Source organism: Anser anser, assembly GCF_964211835.1.
Source record: "Anser anser genome assembly, chromosome: 8".
Lineage (NCBI taxonomy): Eukaryota > Metazoa > Chordata > Aves > Anseriformes > Anatidae > Anser > Anser anser.
In genome coordinates, this window is record NC_139728.1 from 17,467,292 (window position 1) to 17,491,716 (window position 24,425).

The 24,425-nt window shown below is 45.7% G+C and overlaps 1 protein-coding gene across 8 annotated transcripts; it reads left to right on the forward strand.

Moving 5' to 3' along the window:
- The first annotated feature begins 595 nt into the window (after positions 1-595).
- Positions 596-17,197, forward strand: LPAR3 (lysophosphatidic acid receptor 3). 8 transcript variants are annotated; one of them, XM_083847215.1, is made up of 5 exons: positions 677-1,097; positions 4,247-4,531; positions 5,840-6,336; positions 8,922-9,679; positions 14,944-17,197. In XM_083847215.1, the coding sequence occupies exons 4-5, from the start codon at positions 8,944-8,946 to the stop codon at positions 15,291-15,293; spliced, it is 1,086 nt and encodes a 361-aa protein (XP_083703341.1). In that variant the 5' UTR covers positions 677-1,097; positions 4,247-4,531; positions 5,840-6,336; positions 8,922-8,943; the 3' UTR covers positions 15,294-17,197. The 8 variants fall into 8 exon arrangements, with proteins under 8 accessions (XP_083703346.1, XP_083703341.1, XP_083703343.1 ...); XM_083847214.1 differs by lacking the exon at positions 677-1,097 and adding an exon at positions 3,808-3,937; XM_083847217.1 differs by lacking the exon at positions 4,247-4,531.
- Positions 17,198-24,425: the final 7,228 nt, after the last annotated feature.

Genomic DNA, 24,425 nt, shown 5'->3' on the forward strand with positions numbered 1-24,425 from the left:
AGAGACTTTCTGCCGAGATTTTCTTCTGCCAGTTCTCCTCCAGCTGTGAGCAGCCACACAAGTAGCTCCGCACAGCTTCTACACAGGCTTGTTCTTGGTAACCTGTCCAGGTAGGCAGCACTGGACAGACCCAGCAGAACACAGTCCTTAGGTAAATTTTGTCTTTGCCTTCCACACTTGAACTTGGTTTGTCCTTCGTGGCAAAGCTGTGTGGGCCAGGTCCTGCCCGTGGGAGCTGACTGAGCCTCACGCTTTCTGTATTGCTGTACAGGTACGGGGTGCTTCTGTTTGCTTGTTCTCCTAAACCAGGCATAAACACGGGTACAGGTGAGGCAGGGGGTGGCAGCTGTGCACCTGTCCGGGCCTACTCTGGGTTGCTTTCCATGGGCTTTCTTCTAGCTCCCCGCGGCCAGGGCCTGTCTCAGCGCCCCCACAGCGGGCTCTTGGGGCTCGGCGCCCCTCAGCCGGCTTCTTGGCAGGCCGCCCCCGGCCGCCCCTCGCTGTCCGCGCCTCAGAAGGGCCCCTCCAGAAGGGGGGGCCGGGCCGGGCCGGGCCGGGCCGTGCGGGCAGCGCCGTACGGGTTAAGGCGGCGCGGGGCGGGCGGCGGGCAGCGGGCGGGCCGGCTCGGGGCGGCGGGCGGCGGGCGCGGCGCTCCGGAGGCTGCCGGTGGGTGAGTTTCGGCGGGGCTGCGGGCACGGGGCAGGGCCCGCGGGCACCGGCGGCGTAGGGGGGGCAGCGGCGGGATGGCTCCGTCGCAGGCTGGACCGACTTCGTGATTTACGAACTTTTTATTTTTCATTTATTCGGTCAGAACCGCCCCGTCTGCAGCTCTGTTGAACTCGCGCTTATGCCGCAGCCCCCTCCCCCCGTTTGCGAGCGCCTGCCCCGTGCCGCCGGGCAGGAGCCGGGGGGCGCCGCGGTCCCCCCGGGTTACCGCCGGTGAAGCGGCCGGGGCCGAAGGCAGCGCCCGCGGCTCCTTTCGGCAGGCACACGCGTGGCGTCGTGTCCGTGCGCCTCCCGCTGGGTCTGCGCCTCTGCCCCGAGCCGCCGGCAGCCGGCACGCCGTGCGGGTGGCCCCTTGGCACCTTGCTCGTAAGGTAGGGTCCGAATCCGCGTGCCGCTCTGAGAAACGCAGAGATGCGACTTTGCGCGATATGCTCTGATCGTTTTTTCCTCAAGGAAAAAGAACGAGCGCGTTTGTACCTCCGTGTCGTGCAGGGAGGTCTGTGCTCCCGCCCGCGGTGCCGGTCTGGAAGCCAGCGCTTTTTGTTACAGGCTGGTAACGTGCACTGCTGTAGCTCGCTTCGCCAGCCTACGTACAGCTTGTGGTTTCTTCCGTGCTCTTAAAGCCTTGTAAGAGGTTTAGCAGAAAGCACAACTCAAATCCAGTTATGTGGGGAAACGTTTGAATTCGCTACGTTTATCTGTTTGCTGGAAAGAAAAGAAGCTAACTTGCACGATCAGAAAGGACGTGGCTTTTATCAGCAAGAAAAGCTGAAGGATGCGTTTGGCTCTTTGCAGAATGCCAGAGTACAGCTTCGGACGAGCTGAACTGGCTGTATCCTCATCTCCTGCTATGACCACTTCAAAGCCCCCTCCGGCACACTCCTTATGCTATCAGGGAATGAAATAAGGTCTCTGAAGTGTAAAACAGCATAGAGAATATATTCCACAAAAGCAATTTCTCAGGTAGTTGGTCTTCAAGATTCTCATGCCTGGATTCTTTTTTTAAAGCAATTAAGTCCACTTTCATGTGCCTAGCTAAGTGTTTCTTGGAGCCCACCATTTCTTACCACTTCCACTGAAGTGAATGCTTGCAAACCACAGCTCTGAATCTGTTAATAAATCAGATGTGGGCAGGTGGCTTTTCCTAATGAGCACTGTGCTGAAAATTACAAATGAAAGTCCACTTGCTTGTGAATGTGCTGAAGGGTTCTGTACTTCCAGCTTACGAGTTTCGTGAAAGACTGACGATGTGTTGGGCTGTAGAAATGCATCTGTTGGTGATCAATGAGCTGATGGCAGGGTTCTGGAGAAACGACAAGCTTAGTTTATAAGCAGAACAGGTATTTTCTTCTAGGCATGTTTCACAATGTAAAGGCTGCTTGAATGGCTTTGAAATACTTTAAATACTGTGTCTGTTTCCGCATTATAGGATGACCTGCCAGCTCCTTCCAGAACCACACTTAAAGGAGGCTCTAAATGAAAGCTTTGCAGTGAAGTTTTTAGTTTGGACTCCATATATAGATTTAGTAAACCATAATTTCAGAAAGTCTTAAATTACCAAAGTCTGAAGTCTAAACTTGTGGTAACTAGTGAGTTACTTAGTAGCTGCCCTGAACAACTTCTTGTAGTGGATCAGAGCTTTAAAAAGACCTCTGGTGCAGTGGGGTAGCTGTGCATTAAAGGGATGCCGGGAGCTGGAGCCTGAGCCTTTTCAGGACTTGGTGTAGGTGACCCTGTGCTTAACAGCCAAGCTGCCCGCACCAGCCTGCCACGGCTCGCTGGGGGCCAGCGCTGTCACAGACTTGCACAGGGTGCCCCCATAACGATTTTTAAGCCTTTTATCAGTCTGTGTGTACAAGGCGCTGTGGGTCCGTGGCTGGTGGTACTGCTTCCTGACCTTGCAATTTAAATATTTAGTTTTGGGCTCCTAAAATTTTGGAAGGTTTAATGCTTTAAGACCCTTTGTACCCCCCTATCCTGTGTACAGTACCAAGGCAATCTGATAAGTAATGAAGCCTTAGATGTTTCCACCACCAATACATAGGAGTTGACAAATATAGAAGTAATTCAAAGAGATATGATTTATGCTTCTCAGAAATATAACATGCTTACAGAATCATCTTGACTACCCTCCTCCCGGTCCCTGCCTGTTTTATTCCAACCTATGCTGCCACTAAAATGGACCGTTACTGGAAGCGGCTGGAACCCTGGTGGAAGCCTGAGCATTTCTATCAAGTTAACGTTATGTGGATGAAGCTGGCTTGGAGTGGAAATGGATGTGGCACTCTGTTCTTATTCTAAAAAGAGTTGAAGACCAAGATAACAAGATAATGCTGCTTGTGCATGCTTGATTTGAGTTCACAGTCAATTATCTAGAATGGGGGATACTTAAGTTATGAAGAAAAATAAACATGGCCAACCACAGACAGAAATGGATTTCCGTAGTAATAAATTCTCTGGATTCAAGAGCTTACTCATTAAGCCTTATAGTTTTATTTATAATCCTTTTTTATTATACTTTTAACACTGAATTAAAAAGAATGGCTTTTAAAAAGTACATTCTTAGTGCCTGGAAAAGCAGACCATGTAGCAGCTGTTCCAAGTACAGGCAGTGCCCACAGAATTTCCCTAATAAACCAAATGTAAAACAGTTACTTCTGAGATAATTTTTCTCCGTTAAACCTGCCAAATGAATGTTGACTTCCATTGCATCCTCTAATGGTATCAGATAAAGTCTTTGGTTTAGAATCTGAGGACTAAGGAATAACATTGTTCTTTATGCATCAGAAACTGACGACTAAGAATGTGGATTTAGGGAAAAACTTCCTTTTTGTCTGTTTCTCTGAACTGACTTTTGTATAATACTAATTAACTACTAAAGACAATTCAAAGTAAACCTAAGAGCTTACCTCACCAAATTCCTTCTTACAGTTACATATTAACATTTTTGGCTTCGACTCTGTTACACACCCTTTTCAGCATTGGTATTTCTTTCTTTTTAAGCTGAGGCAACCTGAATGGGTTTCTTGGGTTACTGCGCAATCATTTGGCTGTGTTGTTTTCCTCCGTGGCCATGCATGTGTTCAGGGTGTGGAGGGGAACAAGGAACCGATTCCCTTTCTGGACTGGTAAACTGGTACTACTGGTACACGTAGCCTGGCTGCTGAATGCTGGCTGCCTTCTGCTGCCATCGCTGCCTCTGTGGATCCAGGTGAGAAGGAGCTTCTCGGTGACTTGGAAAACAAGATGGCAGGGGCACTGGCTGTCCAAAACAGAGGAGGGGGCCGGGGGTGCCCTCATGGGCCCATGGGGCAGGCAGGAGTGCAGCTAATGGGGCCATCTGTGAGTGTCCTGGCCTTCCTGGGCTCGTGCTGCTGCACAGCCACCTGCTGCCGGTGGGACTTGTGTTTTAACTTGTCCTCAGCCGGATCTACCGTAGAGTGTTTCTCTGCAGTAACAGACCGGGTGCAGGACCTGGAGTGGGGGATTTCAAGCAGCTTGCCTCCTTGCTCCACCACAGGTGCCTGTGACAAGTCGGCTGTACAACCCCTGCGTGCCTCAGAGGTGCCGTGTGACAGGCCCGAGATGCCTGGCAGAGGTCTGCCCGCTGCTGGGGCTGGGTTTGGGGCCGGGCTGCCCTGCCTGGTGTGCACAGCCCTCACTGCCCACCCAGCCCCGGCCTGAAGCTGAAGCTGGGCTCCTGTCCTCTCCCCGCAGCTCACACGCTCCCACCCTGGTGCCTTCCTGCAGCAGCAGGCCAGCAGCCGCCCTGAATCCTCCAAACTGATGCCAGCTTTGCAATAAGGTTGTGGCAAACGCGTTGAAACAACTCAGCTTTTAATGGACAGGAAAGGCAGTGAGGCAGTGGTGTGTGCCGTGAATCACACTGTGGCTTGCAGGCTAAATGTTATAATGACCCTCTCATTAAAATCTCTCAATAAAATGCTATCTGAGTTTTCCCTTCAGAGCAGGCTGCATTAATGGTGAGAATCTCCCCTTGGGAGTGACCTACAGGCCGAGCTAATTTTGAGTCAAAGTGATTTAAAAGGTGATTTTAATCACAGTTTGAATCAGCAAAATCATTGACTTAAATAACTGATACCAGTTTTTGTGTAAATATATGTGATTTTGTAACTTTCTTGAGGCAAACCCTTTTCTAATTGGATAACAACTCTTACAGTGTGTTGACTGGCAACCAGCTGAAGCTTTTGTCTGAAGCTTCCACGTGATGGTTTATTTTAGTAACCTTTTGTTTAAGTAGCTAGCATACTATAATAGTAGAGACTCAGGCAAATTCTTGAGAATGGTGAAGGATATTTTCTGGCTCAGGGTGTCCCTGCCCCTGGCAGGGGGGTTGGAACTAAGTGGTCCTTAAGGGTCCCTTCCCACCCAAACCATTCTTTGACATGATACAAGTTGTGCTCACATGGAGAAAAGTAAAATCAATTCAAATACGCAAGCTGTCTTGAAGATAAGAGGGCTGAAAATGCACTGGAATGAGAAGCATTTTTAATACATGTTTTCTCATTTGCAAGCAGTTTAACTGAACCAAATCCTTTGAGATTTTGGAGCAGATGACTTCTCTCCCTCAATACCTCTAGCACTCTGAGTAAGAATAGGAAGAAATGGTCCATCAGCTCCTGATATTTGTAGCCACAATTAGTTGAACTGAACTAACTAAATAGACTGACACGAGGAAAAGAACCTTTTTGACAAGGGCAAAAAGGCACTGGGATTGGCAAAGTTTTGATGTCTTCACTCGCGACTGACTTGGAACAAGCAAATAGTGTAACCTATCTGTATAACATAGAAAAGATGGTTACTGTCACTGAGTTTTTGGAGATCTATGTGGAGCTCTATAAAGCCACGAGTGGCACAGAGGTGGTGAATAGAGGTTGTTTGCTGTCCTCTCCCATAAAAGCTAGAAGTATCAAGCTGGTGAGAGCCACTTCAACAATAAAAGGTCTAGCTATTTTTCTACTACTTCAGTTTCTATTAATTTTATAACTTTGGCAGACTATGTTATGCCTGATTTTTCAAATATTTGTTTAAAAATACGTAATAAACAAATCTGAAATATCTAATACTTAAGAAGTTTGTTTTTCTTCTTAAGTTTAAACCTGCTGTAAGGAAAAAGATCTTCAATTTGACTGCGGAAGCGAAGACCTGGAGAATAAAGTCCTGCAATGCGTTAACCTGTGCCACGCCAGGAAATATGGGATCTCCTCTCGCACATTCATTGTGCCTGGTGCAGATTGGTGCAGGGCCATCGAGGATACAGCTGCCCTGAGGCTGGGCCAGTTCTGCTGTAAGGACACAGACATAAAATGAAGGTGTGAGATATCCACGCTCTGGATGGGCCCTGGAGTGAGGAGCAGTGCTCTCTGTGTATAGGCTGGTACAGGCAGCCCTGCGCTCTGCAGTACTGGGATGCAAGCTAGCCCCAGTTCAGCTACTGCTTGGATGCAGCCTCTGTCTGGACATCTCCAGAGTTGGCCCTGTGACCTTCAGACCTTAGCTGAATGCTTTCCTACTCCCTTCGTGCCTTATCTCAGCATCACAAGACATCACTTTCGAAGTCATTTGCCGTTTGAGCTCTGCTGAGTGACAGTGAGTGTACTGTGGTTATTTTGGAGGAGAATTACTGATAGGTGATTTTTATTCTCTTTGGGGGTACTATTTCAAATGAGTATGGCATTTCAATAAGCGGAAGTATTCAGAGTAAGTTCACAGTTGATATCATTGATTTCTTTAAGCTTGTTGCCCAGATTAAGATGTAATGATGTGTCTGCAGATCTCTTTGCTCTCTTGTCACTGCAAGCAAGAGATTCATCTCTTGAGATGATTACACAGTAAGATACATGTTCAGAAAACCTTCCCTGTAATTTTCACAGATTTTTTTCTTTTTCTCCTGCTACTCTTGCCCAAAATGCTACTTCTATATGCAGGCACTTGGGTTGTTCTTTAAAAGCTTCCTGCCAAGCTCAGCAAGTCCTTTACTGCCTTGGTGGGTAAGACCAGAACTGCCTGGGCTGGGCAGGGTTCCCAGCTTGAGTAGCTGTTGTTTGCAGCTGCTTAGGGACTTCTGGTTGCTTACAGATTTAATTGCATCATGTTCTTCTGAATACTTTCTAAGTGAAAACGGGGAATTTACTGACTGCCCAACTTCACTGTGCTGCTTTGAGCTGGGAGAGGTAGGTACCAAGCTCTAGTTGACTCCTGATGGTGGTTCTGAGTTACTGAGGGTTCTTTATTTTTAGATGAAGGGATGCTCTGTAATATTTCAGTGCAAGGGATGATTTACTTGTTTCCTTCCACTTCTTATCCTTAAACAGCTGTTCTTACTTCTGGCTATATACTTGAATTTGATGCTTTAAATAAGAGATTCTTGTATAAAAGAAGCAGTTGCCTAGGTTCTTGAGGGTAAAAAAAAAAATGGACATCAACATCAAGTGGCCTGCCTTCATGCTGACTACTAGATACAGGGTGGAAACCAGGAAAGGCTAAGAAGCCAGTTCAGAAAAATGAAGTATTCAACAAATTTTCACTTAGCTGCAAATATTAATCACAGAATAGTATGAGTTGATCTAAAGTCAGATGATACAAATGCTGTGTGAGAAAATAACAACAGTAGCATAACTTAAATCACAGAAGACAAACCTTTTACCGTAAAGCTCAGAAAGAATCTTTAACATAAATGTGGATTGTTAGCCAGCCTGCTGGGGGTTGCTTAATTTTCTTCTCACTCTCCAGAGAGATGAGATACCATTGCTAGTCCATTATTAGCCTGTGGTTACCTAAGTGTACCTGATCTTTATCTGTGATCAGTCTTAGCTGCAGAGGTGAGAAGCTTAGGCCATTTCTTGCATCTTTCTGCCTGTGCCCATTGCATCTGCTCTTTCCATCCTTTCAGCCCCACTCAGCCCGCCGCTCTGGCACTCACAGCGCCCTGAGGCCTGTGAGGAAGCTGACAAAGCTGGCAGCCTTGTTCCTCCAGCAGCCCTGCATCCCCACACCGCCTCCTGTCCTCAGTCAGGCACGGGTTTGCTGCTCTGTGTGGTGTCTGCCGTGCCTAGGGCCTTGTGCCATGGCTGGGATCCTGGGTTTGGCAAAAATTATATGGTATTCGTTAGCAAAGTCAAGGTTAAAACACTTACTCAGGTCCTGGCAGTGAATGTGAGGGCTCGTGGTGATCAGACACAAACGCCCGCTACCAGGCTGTGAGACCCTGCACAGGGCCTGCTCTCCGTGAGCAGTTGCTGTCAGAGATTGCCGACATTGACCTCGCTGGAGAAGCCGAAGTGCGCTGTCATCTGGTAGCCAGAGCTGCCCCTCCGTCACGTCTAATAGCCCCGTGTCCACAGCAGTGTGGAGCAGATGTCAGAAAACAGCCCTGCGCTGCTGCTCCTGCTGGGCCGTTCTTTATCCTGTGGTTGGGTACAGAGCTGCGTTTTGGTTTTGAAGATAATTGGTGTGTGTTTGCTGCTCACAGCGCTCTGGGGTGACAGCCCAATAAAATAATCTGTGGCTTTAGCACAGACAAATATGTACAGTGTTTTTTTTTCACTTTTCAGCACATTTACTTGAATCCCGTAGCAGTAACGGGCATGTGTTCAGAACATATATGCCCTTAGCATTTTATATACATACGTTATTGCATTCATTAATATATAATTCAAAAAAAGTTTTTTTTTTTCCAGTAATAGGCTTTTTATTGCTTAGTCAGTAAAATGGAAGATTTATGATTTATGCTTTGCTGTCCTGACTGGATGCACTGAGAAATGGAAATAATGATGGGGCTGTGGCTCAAACATGGGATTTCACAGTAAGAAAGGCCTGGCTGTAGCTCAGGTTTTCTTTTTGACCTCCACTTTTAACCTCTTAACTTCCACATTGTTGCCTGCACAGCGTGACTGCTAGTGCAAGGGGACTGCTGGCTGTTTGTAAGCGGGTAAGACTTGCAAAAAAGTCCTCATTCATGGAAGCATCACTAATTGCAGTCCTTTAGAGGACAGAATATCTCCTTCTGCACTAATAAATTGTACAATATGAATTTTTACTTGAGGTTTCCAAATACATGCCCCCCTGCCCCCCAAAGGAAAAAAAAAATTACCCCAACATGTTAAGTGTGGTAATTCGAGCAAGGACCAATAGTTAACTTTAATTCTTTCTCTTTCCCCTTCCACTCTTCCTAGGATGCAGGGGCTGTAATCCAGGATGAACGAATGCTACTATGATAAGCGCATGGACTTTTTTTATAACAGGACAAACACTGACACAGCAGATGAGTGGACAGGGCCAACGCTTATTGTTGTTCTGTGTTTTGGGACGTTCTTCTGTCTCTTCATTTTCATTTCAAACTCATTGGTCATAGCAGCTGTGGTCAAGAACAAGAGGTTTCATTTTCCCTTTTATTATCTGCTGGCCAATTTAGCAGCTGCAGACTTTTTTGCTGGAATTGCCTATGTCTTCTTGATGTTCAACACTGGCCCAGTGTCTAAGACATTAACTGTAAATCGCTGGTTTCTGCGTCAGGGTCTTCTGGATACCAGCCTGACAGCTTCCCTGGTGAATCTCCTCGTCATAGCTGTTGAGCGGCACATGTCAATCATGCGGATGAAGATCCACAGTAATCTCACAAAGAAGAGAGTCACCTTTTTAATTATATCAATTTGGGCCATTGCTATTTTTATGGGCGCTGTTCCTTCCCTGGGTTGGAACTGCCTCTGTGACATTACCGCCTGCTCTTCCCTGGCACCTATTTACAGCAGAAGTTACTTGGTGTTCTGGAGCGTCCTAAACCTTGTTGTTTTCTTCATTATGGTGGTGGTTTACATAAGAATCTACATGTACGTCCAGCGGAAAACTAACGTCTTATCATCGCACACTAGTGGATCCATTAGCCGCAGGAGAACCCCTGTGAAGCTCATGAAGACCGTCATGACTCTCTTAGGTAAGAGGCTGGAGCAAGGCTGGCAATGCCAACCAGTGTTTATTAAAAAACAAAACCCACTAAACTTACAAGTGGTGAAGTTATTTAGCCTTCTGTCCAGCTTAAACAGTGAAATCAATGTTGCACGAAATAGAAATGCAAAGCAGAGGGCCAGTTGGCGGCACGTGGAAGAGACGCGTCTCTGTTTGGTAAATGCTCACAGGGCTTGTTTGTAGGCAGCTTTTTAAAAATGTGAGCTGTCCCTCGTTTGTTGCAGGGGACAGGGAGTTACAGAACAGCTGTGGAGGAAGGCTTATGAAGGTTCACTGCTACCTAGTAAAACACTTTCAAAATAATGTTCTTTAATATGTGCACAGGGCCCTGAATCCTGTGGCTGTATGTGGGTAGCTTTGTCTGTACTTCTTCCTCTTGTCCGTTTCCTGAATTTACTGAAAATTCACCTTCACTGGGGAAAGGAGAGGATGCCTGGTGGATCTGTAACGTTTTCCTGGCAGCTATTTGCTTTGTAGGGGGAGAATTTGCCTCTGTTTTGTAAAGATTGCATAGTGCAAAGTACTTTCAGATGGTGATACAGTACAGCCTTAGATCTCTAGATCAGAAAATGAGATGTGACCTAGATTTCACCCTAGAGACACTCTGGTTATCTGAGCAGCTCAGATCACTTCAGCTAGTTGTGATGTAGCTGCTTATTAAATAGAGGTGCAGAGTGGATGGTTGATAGCTGGAAGAAAACACTAGCTGTGGTGGTGAATTTTCAGGCAGAATGGGCAGTGAGCATCTCCTAGTGGAGTAGTGAGCACCTGTAGCATAAAGTTCAAGGACCAGAACAAAGCCCTCCTCCAGGTGTAGTTACTTACACTTGTTTCTTGAGGCAGCATGAATCTGTTCCTGTTCCTCCTTAGGCATTCAGAAAAGAAACCAGATTTCAAATTTCATGTCCTTCCTTTCAAATTATTTCTTTCTTTTGGTGGGGAGAGGGGCCTTTGGGTCAATTTAAAGACCAGCGTTAGCTTCCTCTTACTTGCAGAGTCTGGGTTTTTAGCCACCAGATTAAACTATAATTCAGACAAAGCATATGATGATATTACTTCATGGGTCAGACAAGTTTAACTTAGTCTGGGTGCTGCTTTGGAGGTCATAATTTTGTATTTTTACTTTTCCAGTCAGAAACAAAATGAGAACAGAGCCTGCTTTCATAGAAGTCGAATGAGTGCATATGTCAATGGGTGCAAGATGTACCCCAAACTCCCATGTCAGATGACTTGTCTCTTGGCCTGTTCCTTCTTATTAATTTTACAGATTTTGGCTCTGTGAGGCTTTTTGTAAATATTTGTTTATAGGAATGAGAATTTATTTCTTAGAACAGCTTGCAATGTGTATTCCTGGCTTAGTCATTCAAGCACACCATGCAAAAAGCATTAGAAACTGGATTGCCATGTTTTATGGCCTTTTTGATTACAAAAGGAACCCCCAAGTGACCACTCTGATACTTACAAACTGCTCTTACGTCCACTTATACAACGGCCTATACCTATATGCAGCAAGTGGGCATGGGGTTTTCAGCTCAAGGCAGTTACTTTTAGTGGCTTCTTCCTAACCATCTGAAGATGCTTTGCAGTAAATGGCTGGTATGGTCTCAACTAAAAGCAATTACAGGAAGCGCTGTCGCTGGAGGAAGCATGATGAGAATGAGAGTGCTTGTTAACTTGCTGTCTTGGTGTCATGGCAGGTTCAGGACAAAATTCTGCTGCATGGGAGGAGGCTGCATGCTGCAGGGTGCTGTTGGCATGCTCATCCTTCCGTCTTCCCCAGGAAAAGAGGCACAGACAATACATTGCTTTCGACACATCGCTGTCCTCTCTGGGTATTCTCCTGTGGTCCTGCAGATGAGAGCTGGGGGAGTCTGGGTTTGTTTAACTTCATGGCTGCGTGGTCATCTCAGCTGCAGATGGCTTTTTTGCACCACCCTTTGCTGGGCTTGCATGGCTCCTTCCAGAGCCTGGGATTCAGGTCCCCGTCTTCTCGACCATGTCCCTGTAAGCTCTCTCTTTCTGCCATAGGCCCTCAGATGATCCATCACAGGATAGGAGCAGTGGAAGTGGCTTTCCCTTTGGCATGCTCAACTGTAGGAAGTTATCTGCTTGGAACTGGGAAACCTAGCAAAAGGGGCTAAAATCCTCTTGGGCTGACCTTGTGGCACAGTCCTGGCAAAGCATGCGACTGTCCCTGTGACGCAGGGCAGTTGGTGGTGCCGGGGTGTGTGATGTTTGGGTGGTGTGTGTGTGTGTGGCAGCTCGTCTGAACTTGGCAGGGAGATTCCCGCTGAAATGGCAACCTTAAGGCACGTGACTTCCAGTTTTAGTGAATTTATAGTTTAATTGGTAACTTGCTGTTTTAACACGGGCACTTCTGTGGCAAAGGCAAGTGGAAGCTACCGCATCGTATTTTTTCTGTTGTTGTTTCCCTCCCCGCCCCTTCTTAGTGTCGGCATGCTGAGAGACAGCTTTGATGTGGATTTTTAAGGCATGGTGCCACCAAAGCATCAGTAGTACGTCCAGGTACGCAGGAAGCATTAATTTTTAAGTAGAGATGATGTAATCTACAAGAAAATCCATGTTTGAAACTCCTGGAAAATCCTCAAATTGACCTTGAGGCTCTGTGATTCCTGATCTCCCATAATCCGGTGTGAAGTCTCAGAGCTGTTCTCCCGATTCATGTTGCAGCCAGGCTTTATTTCTTGTCACTCGCTGAATTTTAGAGTCCCAGAAATGAAATTATTTTCAAAGCGTGGCACTTTCTCAAAGAGAGGAGCTCCTACGGGATAAAAAGTCCGCAAAGAAGATTGCCGAAGGGCCGACACAAAGGCTTATATTTATGTTTAACCATGGGTCCCTCTCAAAGTTCTGTGGTAAAAATAGCAAAATCCTAGAAAGGCTGTGAGTCTGAGCCATGCCTTGCTTTCATCAGTGCCACGCTGTGAGTAGGGTGTGAATTGCTTGGTGACAGTAAAATGTGTTTTGGATGGAGTTGAAGGAGCAGCCCTGTGAGAGCACTTCCCAGGAACTGCAGTGCTGCCACTGCGTTGCCCCCTCCTCATCACTGCCCATGGAGTGGGTGCAGCCTCCCAGCAGGGGAAACTGAAAGGTTCTGGGTGCCAGAGAGAGGCCTGCAGATGTTATCCCTCCGTACTTTTCCCTTTGCAACCTTGATAGGGCTCCCACAATGTCTCTTGAGAGTTCGTGGACTAATCCTGCTTGTGAGCTCAGGGTTTTGTTTGCAGGAGGGATTTCTCTCTGATTTTGTTAAATGTGGCTGTGGGGTCCATTTCCTGTCCTGCTGACCTCCATGAAAGCAGGGTTGGACCTTGCATGTTTTGGTAGAATGAAAAAATAATAATATTAAAAAAAAAAAGGCAGGTGATCAGAATGCTTTCTGTGCTTGTTCTGAGGAGGGTTCGCTACCATATTAATTTCTGCATGGAGGTGGTGTGTTGACAACTTTGCCAGTGACCTTTGGTGGCCAGCAAAAGCATCCTGTCCAAATACTTGCTGAGGCACTCGTGTAGACACAGCCATGTCTGGGTGGTCTGGTTCCAGCGCTTGTTACAGTGGGTGGGATTTGCCCTTGAACTCCAGGGCCATAAATCAGTAGGATGTTTTCTCCCTTGCAGCCTGTAAGAGGGAGCTGGTGTCACGACTGCTTACTCAGCGTGGTGGAGCCAAACCAGCGTGCAGCGTAGTGCAGAGGCTGGCCGGGGAGAGCACGTGCTGTGGTCGCAGCTTGCCGCTCCTGGTGCCAGTGGGTATTGGAGGAATGTCACTGATGTTGACCATTAGCTCAAAACTAACACCATGAAATTGGTACTTAGCATCACATACATCTTGGTACAGCAGAGTAGAAAATGCATTTCCTGAAGGAGGTGGTCTCTCACCTTTCCATTCTGTGTAATTCTTCCTGGAACGCAGTAAAGGCATCAGTTGGATTTTTTCTGGACTCCTTACGATGCTCTTTATAAAAGAGGGGTCGTTCTGCAACAAGGTCTGTGGGGTGTTGTCACGTTGATTTGTTTTGCATACCGTTATGGCCTGGTGTAGGTGGGCACCATGACCCCTGAGCTCCTTAGCAGGGGGTAAGTGTGCATGCCCATGAACCCAGGCCGGGTGCTCGCAGCGGAGGGCATGCCTGTGGTGCTGCCCAGCTGGTGTCCTGCTGCTAGCCGGGCTCCCCCGCCGGGCTGGGCACGGCTTGGACATGGGAAAATCAGTGGCCTCGAGAAAAGGAGCGTGACCAAAACTGTTGAACAGATACCAAGACTCCCAGGAGAGCTTTATAGCATGTAGCTGCTGCCATCCTTACGTGTTTGATTATTTTTCACGCCCCAAAAAGGGGAGCTATGCCTCTGTAAGTGATTGGAATTTGCTCAGTACGTTGTTTGAAATGTGACTGCTGCGCAGAGTTGTAATTTTCTATTTCAGTACGTCAGGCTGCAATTGTGGCTTGTGCTAAGTTAGCATTATCGTGCACTGGGCTGCTTTCCCCGTGGGCTCCCAGGCTGGCGGTGCCGCGGGGGGCAGCTGGGGCCGGGCACCTCCCAAGCCTGAGGCTGAGACCAAACACCCCGATGTCGTCCCCCCGACAACTTTGCACACATTCGAGGAGACGAGGAGAACCCTGTGGCTCTAGGGCTAGTCCTTTGTTTTTTTGTTCCCCACACCACTACTTTCCTACTTCCTCATCTTTTTTGCCTTTTTTTTTTTTTTTAATCATGCACTTTGCTGCATTTCTTTGCCCTGACTGCTACAGCCTTGTTTCATCTTCACTGACTCATCTTTTTCTTTCTCTGTTCTCCTTTACAAGCGGTAGCAGTGAGACACTGGGCATCTTCCCCTCCAGCATACGAGATACATGAAGAGAGGACATCTTCTCTGTTCAAAGTGCTAGCTGTGTGCTCCAGAGATCCTGTTTATTTACCAGAGTGGACAAATTGCTGTTGTGAGGTCCTTTCCCGACTTGCGTTTGAGCTGATGCTGACAGCAGCTGGATTCTCACACCCTGCCTGCTTCTGAGGGCCTCGTGCTCCGGGCCTGGCAGAGAAGCTATAGCAGACGCCATTTTGCTACTGTCACTAGTATTTTGTCCGCTCCGGCTTTCTTAATTTTTGAGCAATTTTTTGATGAACAAACTAGTAAGATGTTTAAAAAACAACAAAGCTAGAAGTCTGAAATCTTTTTTTCCTTTCTTTTCTCTTTCTCCTTTGTTTCCAGGTGCCTTTGTTGTCTGCTGGACTCCTGGACTGGTCGTCTTACTGCTTGATGGTCTAAATTGCACCTACTGTGGGGTTCAGAATGTGAAAAGGTGGTTTCTTCTCCTGGCCCTGATGAACTCTGTCATGAATCCTGTAATTTATTCATACAAAGATGATGAGATGTGGAGCACGATGAAGAAGATGCTTTGCTGCTCGTCTGATGATAAGAGCCAGGAGAGACGCTCGTCACGGATTCCCTCCACCGTGCTTGGCAGGAGCACGGACACCACAGGGCAGTACATTGAAGATGGTATTATTCAAGGGACGATTTGTGGGAAAGGGGATCTTAATGATAAAGGAAACTCCTGAGTAATTCAAGGGCCTGAGTTGGCTGAGAAAAGGAGGGGGAAGGGAGAAGTTTTGTAAGAGAAGATTGACTGGCAAAACTGGTAAACAATATATCCACTTCGTTCCAGAGCCTCAACTCCAGTGTTAACAGAAGTTCTTATAAGTAATTGACTGATGGAAAAACACTTTGTAATGAAGAAAACTTCCTGTGCTTCTTTTTCTTTTAAGTGCCTGAAATTATCTTTTTTGTGAATGGAATAAGTATATATGAGAGACTTTCTGTGCGTGGAAACAAAATGTAAACAGTGTAGTGAGGTCCTCCAGTGAATGGCATTCATGCTTTGAACAGTTTCTTGAGGAGGATTGTAGGCTTGGTTGGACAGGATTGTGGCCTCTTCGCTTTCCCTGTTTACAAGTTCATACTTCTCTTGTCCTCCTCCTTCTCTTGCTTTCAAGATAAGTAGTTCGATGGCTTATTAAAGCTGTGCCAGAAACCCAGCTGCGATGGGAAGACCAAATACCTGTGCGTGTGTATAAAATTCAGCCATAAATCGTCAGGATCTGACATTACAAAGTGTATAAAAGCCATTATATACAGGCGGATGAGTGCTGCAAGGAGACATGTTGCACACTTTGCTGCTGTCACGTAGGCAGCTGTGGAGGGTGGACTAACAGCAAGGCAGTGCTTATTAAGCCTGTTTTTTACTTTCCCAGATAATATCAAATGGGTGGCTCACCCTTCTTTGTGACTATTTTGCCACTGAGAGAAATGATACCTGAAACCCTGTTCTAACACAGCAAACTCCTAAGGGGTATTTAAATGTACATATAATATATACAGGCTCAATTAATTTATTTAAAATAGAAATTAATTAAAGAAAAAAAGCCTGAAAACAACTTAAACTCCTACAAGAATACAATATGAATTGATCATCTGACCTCATCTGGACCACATTTAACCTCTGATTTGCAAGCAAGTCTTAAGGTAATATGCTTGAAGAGGCCATGAAACAGCAAGTGATGAAGGGCTTTCAGCATTGTGACCGATCATGTGCAGTGTGCGTGCGGTCACAGCCGTCCAAAAAAGTAAGTTTTGTCTTATGGACTATGCTCTAATGGAGGATCCAGCAATTTAAAGCTCTAGGGTAATGTTTTTAAACCATAAGGTTTTAAATTAAAAATTCGAATGTGGATTTCTCAGTGGTCTAAGAACCTGTCTCTTGCTGTCCGATTTCAACAGCAGTGAGCTTCCTGCTCCCTCTTCCTAATTTCAACAGGAGTTATCTGTGTTGTCCTAGAGAAAACCTGATTCCTGGTACTAAATCAGGCAATCGCATGCAGAGACCACGTGGAATTGTTGGAGAACAACATCAAGAGCGTATTGTACAAGGCCAGAAGATAATCTGTGGTTTGGTTTGGGCAAATTCTTTCAGCACAATTTGCTCGCAGAAAATCTGGATCGTGCTGGTTGAAGCAGAACCAGCGCCTGGCTTAAAGGCCGAGTTGAAGTTTTATAGAAGGCACTGGGGGATTTGGGAGCAGACCTTAGTTTACGAGCACAGCAAGCGCAAGCCCATGGCCAGAGAGCTCCCCCCTAACACAAGTTAGCTAGTATGGGTATGACCTAACATTTCACAGTAAATGCTGTATTTATGAGTAATGCTGGAAAGGTTTACACATGTGGTATTTTTGTTGGTTTTGTTTTTGGCCATTATAATGCAATGTTCTTGTGCAATTACTACTTCATTAGTCTGGTGTCTTGAAAATTATGTAAAGTTGTGCTTTGTAAAGCCAGTGACATTGCAAAGGCATATCATGCAAATGTTTGTGTCCCTAGAGCTACCTGCAGTGCACAGTTTGTGTTAACCAGGCCAAAACTCAGTATACAAAGCCAATGGAAAATAAAATGCTACTTCAAAATAAAATACTTGTTTTGTTTCCTGTTTGGGTTGTGGCTGAACGTTACCTGGCACCACCGCCAGCAGTAAATGGCTGCTGCTGCTCATACTTGTTTCCATGGAGCCACCGGAGCTGAGACTGATCGAACTGCAAGTAAAAATGAAGATGGCAAAGCCTTGTTTTATATTATCACAAAGGGATTTCTGTCTTAATAAAATTGCTATGTTTATTGGCAACACTAGCCAGTGTAATACTTGGTTGGTCAGGGTCTTGAAGAGAACTTGCATGAAGGCCTGGGACACCTGCAGCAGTGGAGAAAGCACTAGATTTCTCCTGCAGACCTTGGGATTTGGACTGCAAAACAGTAACATGTGGACAGTTTCACCAGGTAAGTAGGAAAAGGTGAATCCTGTAAAAAGGTAAAGGATGGCATTGCTTGTAGTATTCCTCCTACAGTAGATTCGCGTTCTGGGTGAAGGCCTGAGAGGTATTAACAACTGTTCTGCCACAAGTGGAAGGATTTGAGGTCTGTACGTCTAGTCTTTGTGTTGTCTCATTTAAAAACAAAACCAAACAACCAAAACCTGTCTCCACGCTTTTCCCTGTGGGGCGAAAAAAAAAAAAGCTCTGTAAACTGGTGCTCTGTGAATGGCACTTCTTGCACTGTGCCATGGCCTCTGTTCTGGCATGATGCTTCCCTTGGAGAGCTATCAAACTGTCTAAACATCCAGCTACTCACAAAGCAGGGAATTTCTTTTTAACTCCGTAAATATTTATCAGAAGAGTTTGTCTCAAGGAAAACATTAAAACATTATTTGTACTTGAGTTGTTTTTTTTTTTTAAAGAAGATGGAGAAGGCATATTCTATAGGGTTTCCCTGTTTCCTTTTTCAGTAATAACCCAAAAAAGGTATCAGTATCCTCTGACTTTGCATGTGTCTGCTCCTATTTACATATGTTAGTGTACTGATGTAGGAGATGAAACATGCTTTTGGGGAGGGCTTTAGGCTGAACACCCACAGGAACTCTACGAGGTTAATTCTTAGGAGAGAGAGGAAGGCAAGTGTAGAATTGGCACAACATTGTGTAGCTACAAGACTTTGGGTGTTCCTGGTGATGCTGGAGGCCTTTCTGTCTCTGGGAGACCCTCAAGAGCTGCTGTATTGTTTTAAGTGGTGAGCAGGTATTTCTAATTCAATGTGTTCACAGAAATTATTGAGAACCTTTGTGATGTCTCTTCCTGTACCTTCCCCAACTGCTTGTCTCCCAGACCAAAGTTGCTCTTCCAGTTGATCGGTAGGTGTAGGAAGAAGCACTCTGTGGCTTTTCTCAGGCTGAAGAGAGGCTGGGAGAGTCCTCCATGGTTAGCTCTCCTATAAAGTCCCTGTGGTCACGATAGAAGTGATTTTCAGGGAATTGCTATTAAAAGCTCAAGCAACGTGGCTTTATTTTACATGGTAGATCTTTTGAATCTTTCTGGATAAGCAGCTAGCCTGGTCATTGTTTACTAACCGTGCGTGGGAGAGATGTTTCTCCTCCAAGATCTGCACCGTCGCTTTGACCAAGGTGGTGGGGGTGATTGGGCCGTCTGGGAGAGCAGCCAGACTGCTGCAGCCTGCGTGGCACTGCTTCTGGGGCTGTTCTACCATGGCTGTTTTTCTTTCTCTCTGTTTCTGTGGTTAACTCTTTTTTTGGTTGTGTTATTTATTTATTGTAGTAATTATTGTGAAATGGTGAAATACAACAGAATTTATATGTATGGCAGCTTGTGCATGTATTCGTGAACTGGAATAACTACTGCAGCTCTGTGAAGTTATGGTGCCCTTCCTTCCCTGATCAGATACATCTTATGAATAGTTATACATGGCTTTGTTTTTGTTTGCTTTTTTTTTTTTGTTTAAAAAAACAAAACAAAACTGCCAAGTAGCAGCTAACAACGTGAGCAATAACACTACTATGATTCTTCCATGGTTTTAGTGAACGAAACTGTTTGCTAAAACAGTTAGGTTTAGGTTTTAGGCCTAAACTGCAGGTTAACGGAAGCTGATGGGGAAGAGTCAGTTTAAGCTTGCCGTATTTCTTATGCTTCTTCCCTAGAGTTCTGGCTATTTTGGCTGCTATCCTAGAGAGGATGCAGTGTGGGGTAAGGCCCTGGTCTAGCCCAAAGCAACTGCTTCTTGCAAGACTAGACCCCAAAAGTGTAAATACTGAAAAGAAGAAGGCAGGTAAATTTTGTTTGTTAGTATATGAGTCTAAAGAATGCTTCTAACTTACATGAAAGAAGTAATTTCACTTTCCCCCCTTGCACCCACTCCCCACTTCCAATGCTGGTGCAGCCATTTGTGAGGCCAGATGGCAAACTGCAGCGGGTATCCAATCCAGCTGAAAAATGACTCTGGGTGATGCATGCTGGTAGTAACTAGAGAAGAGTTTCCACTTGCCATTACCTAGCAGCTGAATTATTTCATCGGCTTGTTATACAGTCACACAGATGACTTGTTTTCTGGAATTCTTTTTAAAACAATCCTCCTTGAATTCTATGCTTCGCAGTGAATATGCATGCTTGTCAGGGGGAAGGGGGAAAAAATCCCTCATGAAATAAGGAATTAGGTCACGTTAGGCTTCCCAACCCCCTCCCCACCAAGGCCTTTTGGAAGATAAGGAATTTAAACACTTCTATGCTTTGAGCCGTTCTTCAAAACACCCTGCTTATCTTTCAAGTAGTAATTGGTCCCTGTGCTTCTTTTATACATCTTTTTACATGATGAGGGTGCTTTTTCACTGCAGCAGGCAGAAGCATCTGCTTTCTTCCAACCTATTTAGAAGCGCTGTTTTACAGCCTGTAGATATGGTATTTTGGATCATCTCCTGTAAGTATCTAAGTGCGTTTTCCTGTGTATATTGAAATAAATTATTTTCAAACTAACCAATGCTACGTTCACCAGATAGTTATGTTAGAAACAATTTTTTTGTGAACTAGACTTCACACATTTCTCTACTTGTGCGCTTAGGGCTTTGATGTACAACCCTGTGAGGAAATCAACATGCGCAATAACAAAAGCAGAAATCACTTATTAATCTGTTGACACTAATGTCTGTGTTTTAATTTAAACATTAGCCTCACTGAAACCATGGATACAGTCTAACTTCTCCAAAAAATACTCCTCTGCATATCTGTAGGCCAGGAGTAAGTCAGCCTACTTAACTTCCCTGACCTTTTTAGTTTTCCTCGCTTGCTCTGATATATATGAAAATAAGAAGGTGATGTTTCTGAGCAAAAGTGGATTGCTTAGTGTTTCAGAAGGTGATGATCTGGGGATGTACTTCTTATTTAGGGAGGTCCTTTCACTTTTTTCCTAAACTTGCTGTGGAAGGAGATGAGATCGTGGTCTGGAAGAGCTGGTACTCTCACCAAGTATTGCATTTCGTATGTGTAATGGTTAAGAATATGTATCTACTGTCTTGACCCCAAATGTTAAGATTCTCCTGCATATGCTAGACTCTCACAGTACTGCAGAGTTAATTTTATCTCCATTTTCCATTTGTGTTTACGCAAACAAACACTTGGTGTGTTGGCTTTAATTAGGTCTCTATTAGAAATATGTTCCGTTACTAATGGATGTCAAAACGCAGGGGAGTAAAAAGGCTTGACCTCCAGAGATGGAGATGTTATTAATGCTTAAATGATTCTATTCAAATTCTGGTTAACGCATCAGTTGTTATGAATGTCAGTGTGTTTGTGCAGTGTACTTTGTGATACTGGGCTGTGATTTTTCCCACAGGTATAAATGAGTTAATTTAATTAGAAATGCAAGGGTTTGTGCCTATAAGGATAAAGGGCCCATAGACTGTGAACTCACAACTGCTCACACATGTGCTTAGCTGTAATTTTTGCACAGTTGTGTTGCTTCCAGGAGACCTTTCATGTGCAAGGAGCCAAGCATGTGTCAGCATTTGTGAGATCAAGACGTTCAATGTCTGGTTTTGGGCTGTAAGTTTCTGCTATATGACAAACGTTCCCATTACATCGTTACCAACAGGCGCAGCAGCAGAAGGCTGGATTGGCCCATGCACTAATCCCCCCCTCAGACACAATTGTTGACTTTAAAGAAGAAACATTTGGGCCCATAAAGCAGAAATTTGCAATGTTGGATTATGTCCAAAATTTGACCTACGCTGTTTTGTCCCATTTTCTCCTGTATAATCTCTGCACAGTCCATGTAATTTTTTGTGTTCTGCTTTGTTCTTCAAAGCACAGATTAAACCACACTTTTCTCTAAACAGATAAATTCCAGCAGTACTGGATCCTAAAGCAACCCTCCAATTTCACAGACCAGAGAGCCACAAGAAGAAATAGAGATGGTTGAGCAGACATTTTCATCGTGTTTTTTTTTTTTTTTTTGCAAGGACAGAATACTGACAATAACGACAACAACAAAAAAGTAATGTTTGCATACATTAGTTAGATGCTGGCAAATGACAAATACTTTGGCTAAACAAAAGTAGACCCCAGGCGTATGATTGATTTCTACAATTAACACTTTGGGAGTCTTAGGCTGTTAACCAGGGAGTTTTCTGAAGAGGAGAACTGAAGATATCTTTTTTCTGATCGACTTCTCTGAACCTGAGCGTGGCTGTAGTGTGCGTGCAGCCCCTCTTGGGCATGAGAACCCAGTGCGAGGCACGACATGCTGAGCCCTTGCGCTGGTGAAGCTCCCACCCACATCCGTGGGCTCCCAGGACCTCTGCTGAGTCCCAGGAATGGGGCAAAGCCCAGAGCTGGAGCTACAGTTGCTGAGCGGAGAAGGAGCTCTGACCAGAGGCTTTCTTGCAAGTGTTTGCTTATATATGTGAATTCTGAAAGCTGTGTCCAGCAGGAGAGATTTGAGTGAGCCAGTCATCATGCCTTGGTTGATGTGAGGGAACCTCAGGGGCTGCAGCCAGTCACAGGAGATTCCCAGTACACAGGGCTACTCATCCTACTAACTAAACCTGATGCTATCGACTTTTCTTTGGGTTCTGCTGTTAAGCTGTTCAGCTGACACCTGTAGTTTCCAGCTCCTTTTCTCTGAATGGGAGTGGGCCAGCCCATGGTGCTGTTGGGATTTCACAGCCTTGGATGCCACATCCAGGGCAGCAGGTCCAGGGCGTTCATTGCCTGTGTACCAGGGTTGTGAGCAGGACAAAAGAAGTCATGAATATTTACATTAACAGATGGCCATCTATCTTAGTGACATCTACAGTTGTCTTCTTCACTGAGTTATCAAAGCGCTTTATAACCCTGTCAATAACTGTCAGATAAGAATTAATTCCAGGTCCACTTCTTTTTATATAGGAGGGAGACTGGAGGTTCATCTTCCCTAGTTTTCAGGTATGGTATTTAGGCTGGCATCCCCTTTGGCTCAAACTCAAAGGAATAGTAAGACATGACACTTCAATATCACAAGGGATTTAACCCAAACAACTGGCTGGGGCTTGCCAGACAGAAGTGTCTGATGGATGAGAACTCAATTCTCTGTCCCCTTTGCTCTTGCCCTCTGTCCCTTTGCAGCAGCAGCAGTGCGAGCTTCAGACTCGAAGCACAGAGCTTTCAGGGAGTAAAGACAAACGTTGATTAGAAGAGGTGCTGGGGCTGAGATAACACTTGGATTTGGTATGAGCAGTTCTTCCTTCCCTGCAGCATTCACACTGAATATTTTGACTTGCTACAATAATTTCCTGTGGGCTGGTATCCACTGATGTGATACAAATGGTAGGAGCAGGCTCCATCAGGAACTGCCCTGAAGGGTTGTTGATTCACTTAATCCCACAATGAAGACTGAAGGAGCTATTATGTCAAAAGGCAAGCTGGGTGCAAATATTTGCATTGACATGCCAAAGATGACACGCCCAGCAGACTGGGTTTTTGCTAATGCTTTATTTGATCCCTATATTTGGCTGGGAGACAAGCAATGCTTTTGTGATGTGCTACTTTTATGAACAGTAAATCAAAAACATTCTCTGTGAGGAGCTGGCACTGCTGTGTTCTGCACCTCTGATTTCTGTGCACCTGCCTTCTGCATAGGCTAAAGTGGGAGACATCGCTGTGAAAGTTAAGGATCTTGGGGTTCCGAAGGTGCAGCAGTGGTTGGGGCTGCCTGCACACCAAATGCAGCTGGAAGCTTCTTACATTTTATTTATTTATATATTTATTTTTGGAAGGGAGGAACAAAGCAGGCAGGCAGCTTCGCTGACGGAGTCCTGGCGGTACCGCTCAGCCAGGGCACGGCAACTGCTCGCACCCATGCTGGGGGCCACCTCAGGTTTTCCATCTCCACCCTCTCTGGAGAGCTCACTGGCACTTGTACATCTTCCAGGTATGAGGTTTAAATGTTGTCCCAGTAGTTTTTAAGGACCATTTTTGACATTGTCAAAGTTGAAGCAACTGGAGCTTTCTTTGATCCAGGAGCTGCAGTTGACTCAGCTCTGCTTTGCCCAGTTTTATTTAAAGCCCATGACTACCACTTTTGAAATGTTATTTGTGAATGCTATAGCATTACATTATCTGCTTTTCCATCTGTTAAATGCCATGCTTCCAGCAGCAAAAATACTACTGCCTGACAGTAGCAGCTGCGAAAGGTCTTATTTAGCAGTCTTCTTCAAAGAATAGTAAAACCCGATTACCAGTAAAGATAAGCCAAGTTTTGTTACAATAGAGCTTTCTTAGGATGTGATTTTAGGAATGTTGCTATTTATAGCAGCTCTGGATTGTTGCTGATGCACGCTAGGGAGGTTGTACACATCTATGCTTGTAAACACAATTATTTGCTTATTCCTGGTTTAAACAATGCGATGTTAGTGTTTATAACCCACATACAAATGTATACCCTCCGTATAAATCTGGCCTCGGCATCCCCCGTGCTTGCTCCCAGCCCCAGGCCGCAGCACCTAGGACCAGGTTGCTTCACACGGGATGTATGAAAGCAGTGCTTGGGCCAAACCTGCCTCCTGAGCAACTTCATGGCACACCCGGAGTCGGAGGACAAGCAGGGCTCAGGAGCCCGGTGCTGCCCTGAGCCACGTCCTGGGCAAGCCGTGGCCCAGCACGGCCTGGCCCGGCCTGCGGCCCTCCCCTGGCCATGGCGTTGTTGGGCCCCAGGTGGGGGCAGGTGGGTGTGGGGAGATGTGGCTTTCAGGGAGGGCTCCGGGCACCGAAACGCTGTCAGAGCTCATGGTGACCTGGGCCAGCACCGAGGAGGATCGATGAGGAGCTGCC

Excerpts from the sequence above, each read along its gene's own strand:
- LPAR3 (XM_083847220.1), top strand. The coding sequence starts at position 8,944 with ATGAACGAATGCTACTATGATAAGCGCATGGACTTTTTTTATAACAGG. Across the intron at positions 9,680-14,943 it reads GACCGTCATGACTCTCTTAG|GTGCCTTTGTTGTCTGCTGG; the intron begins GTAAGAGGCTGG and ends CTTTGTTTCCAG.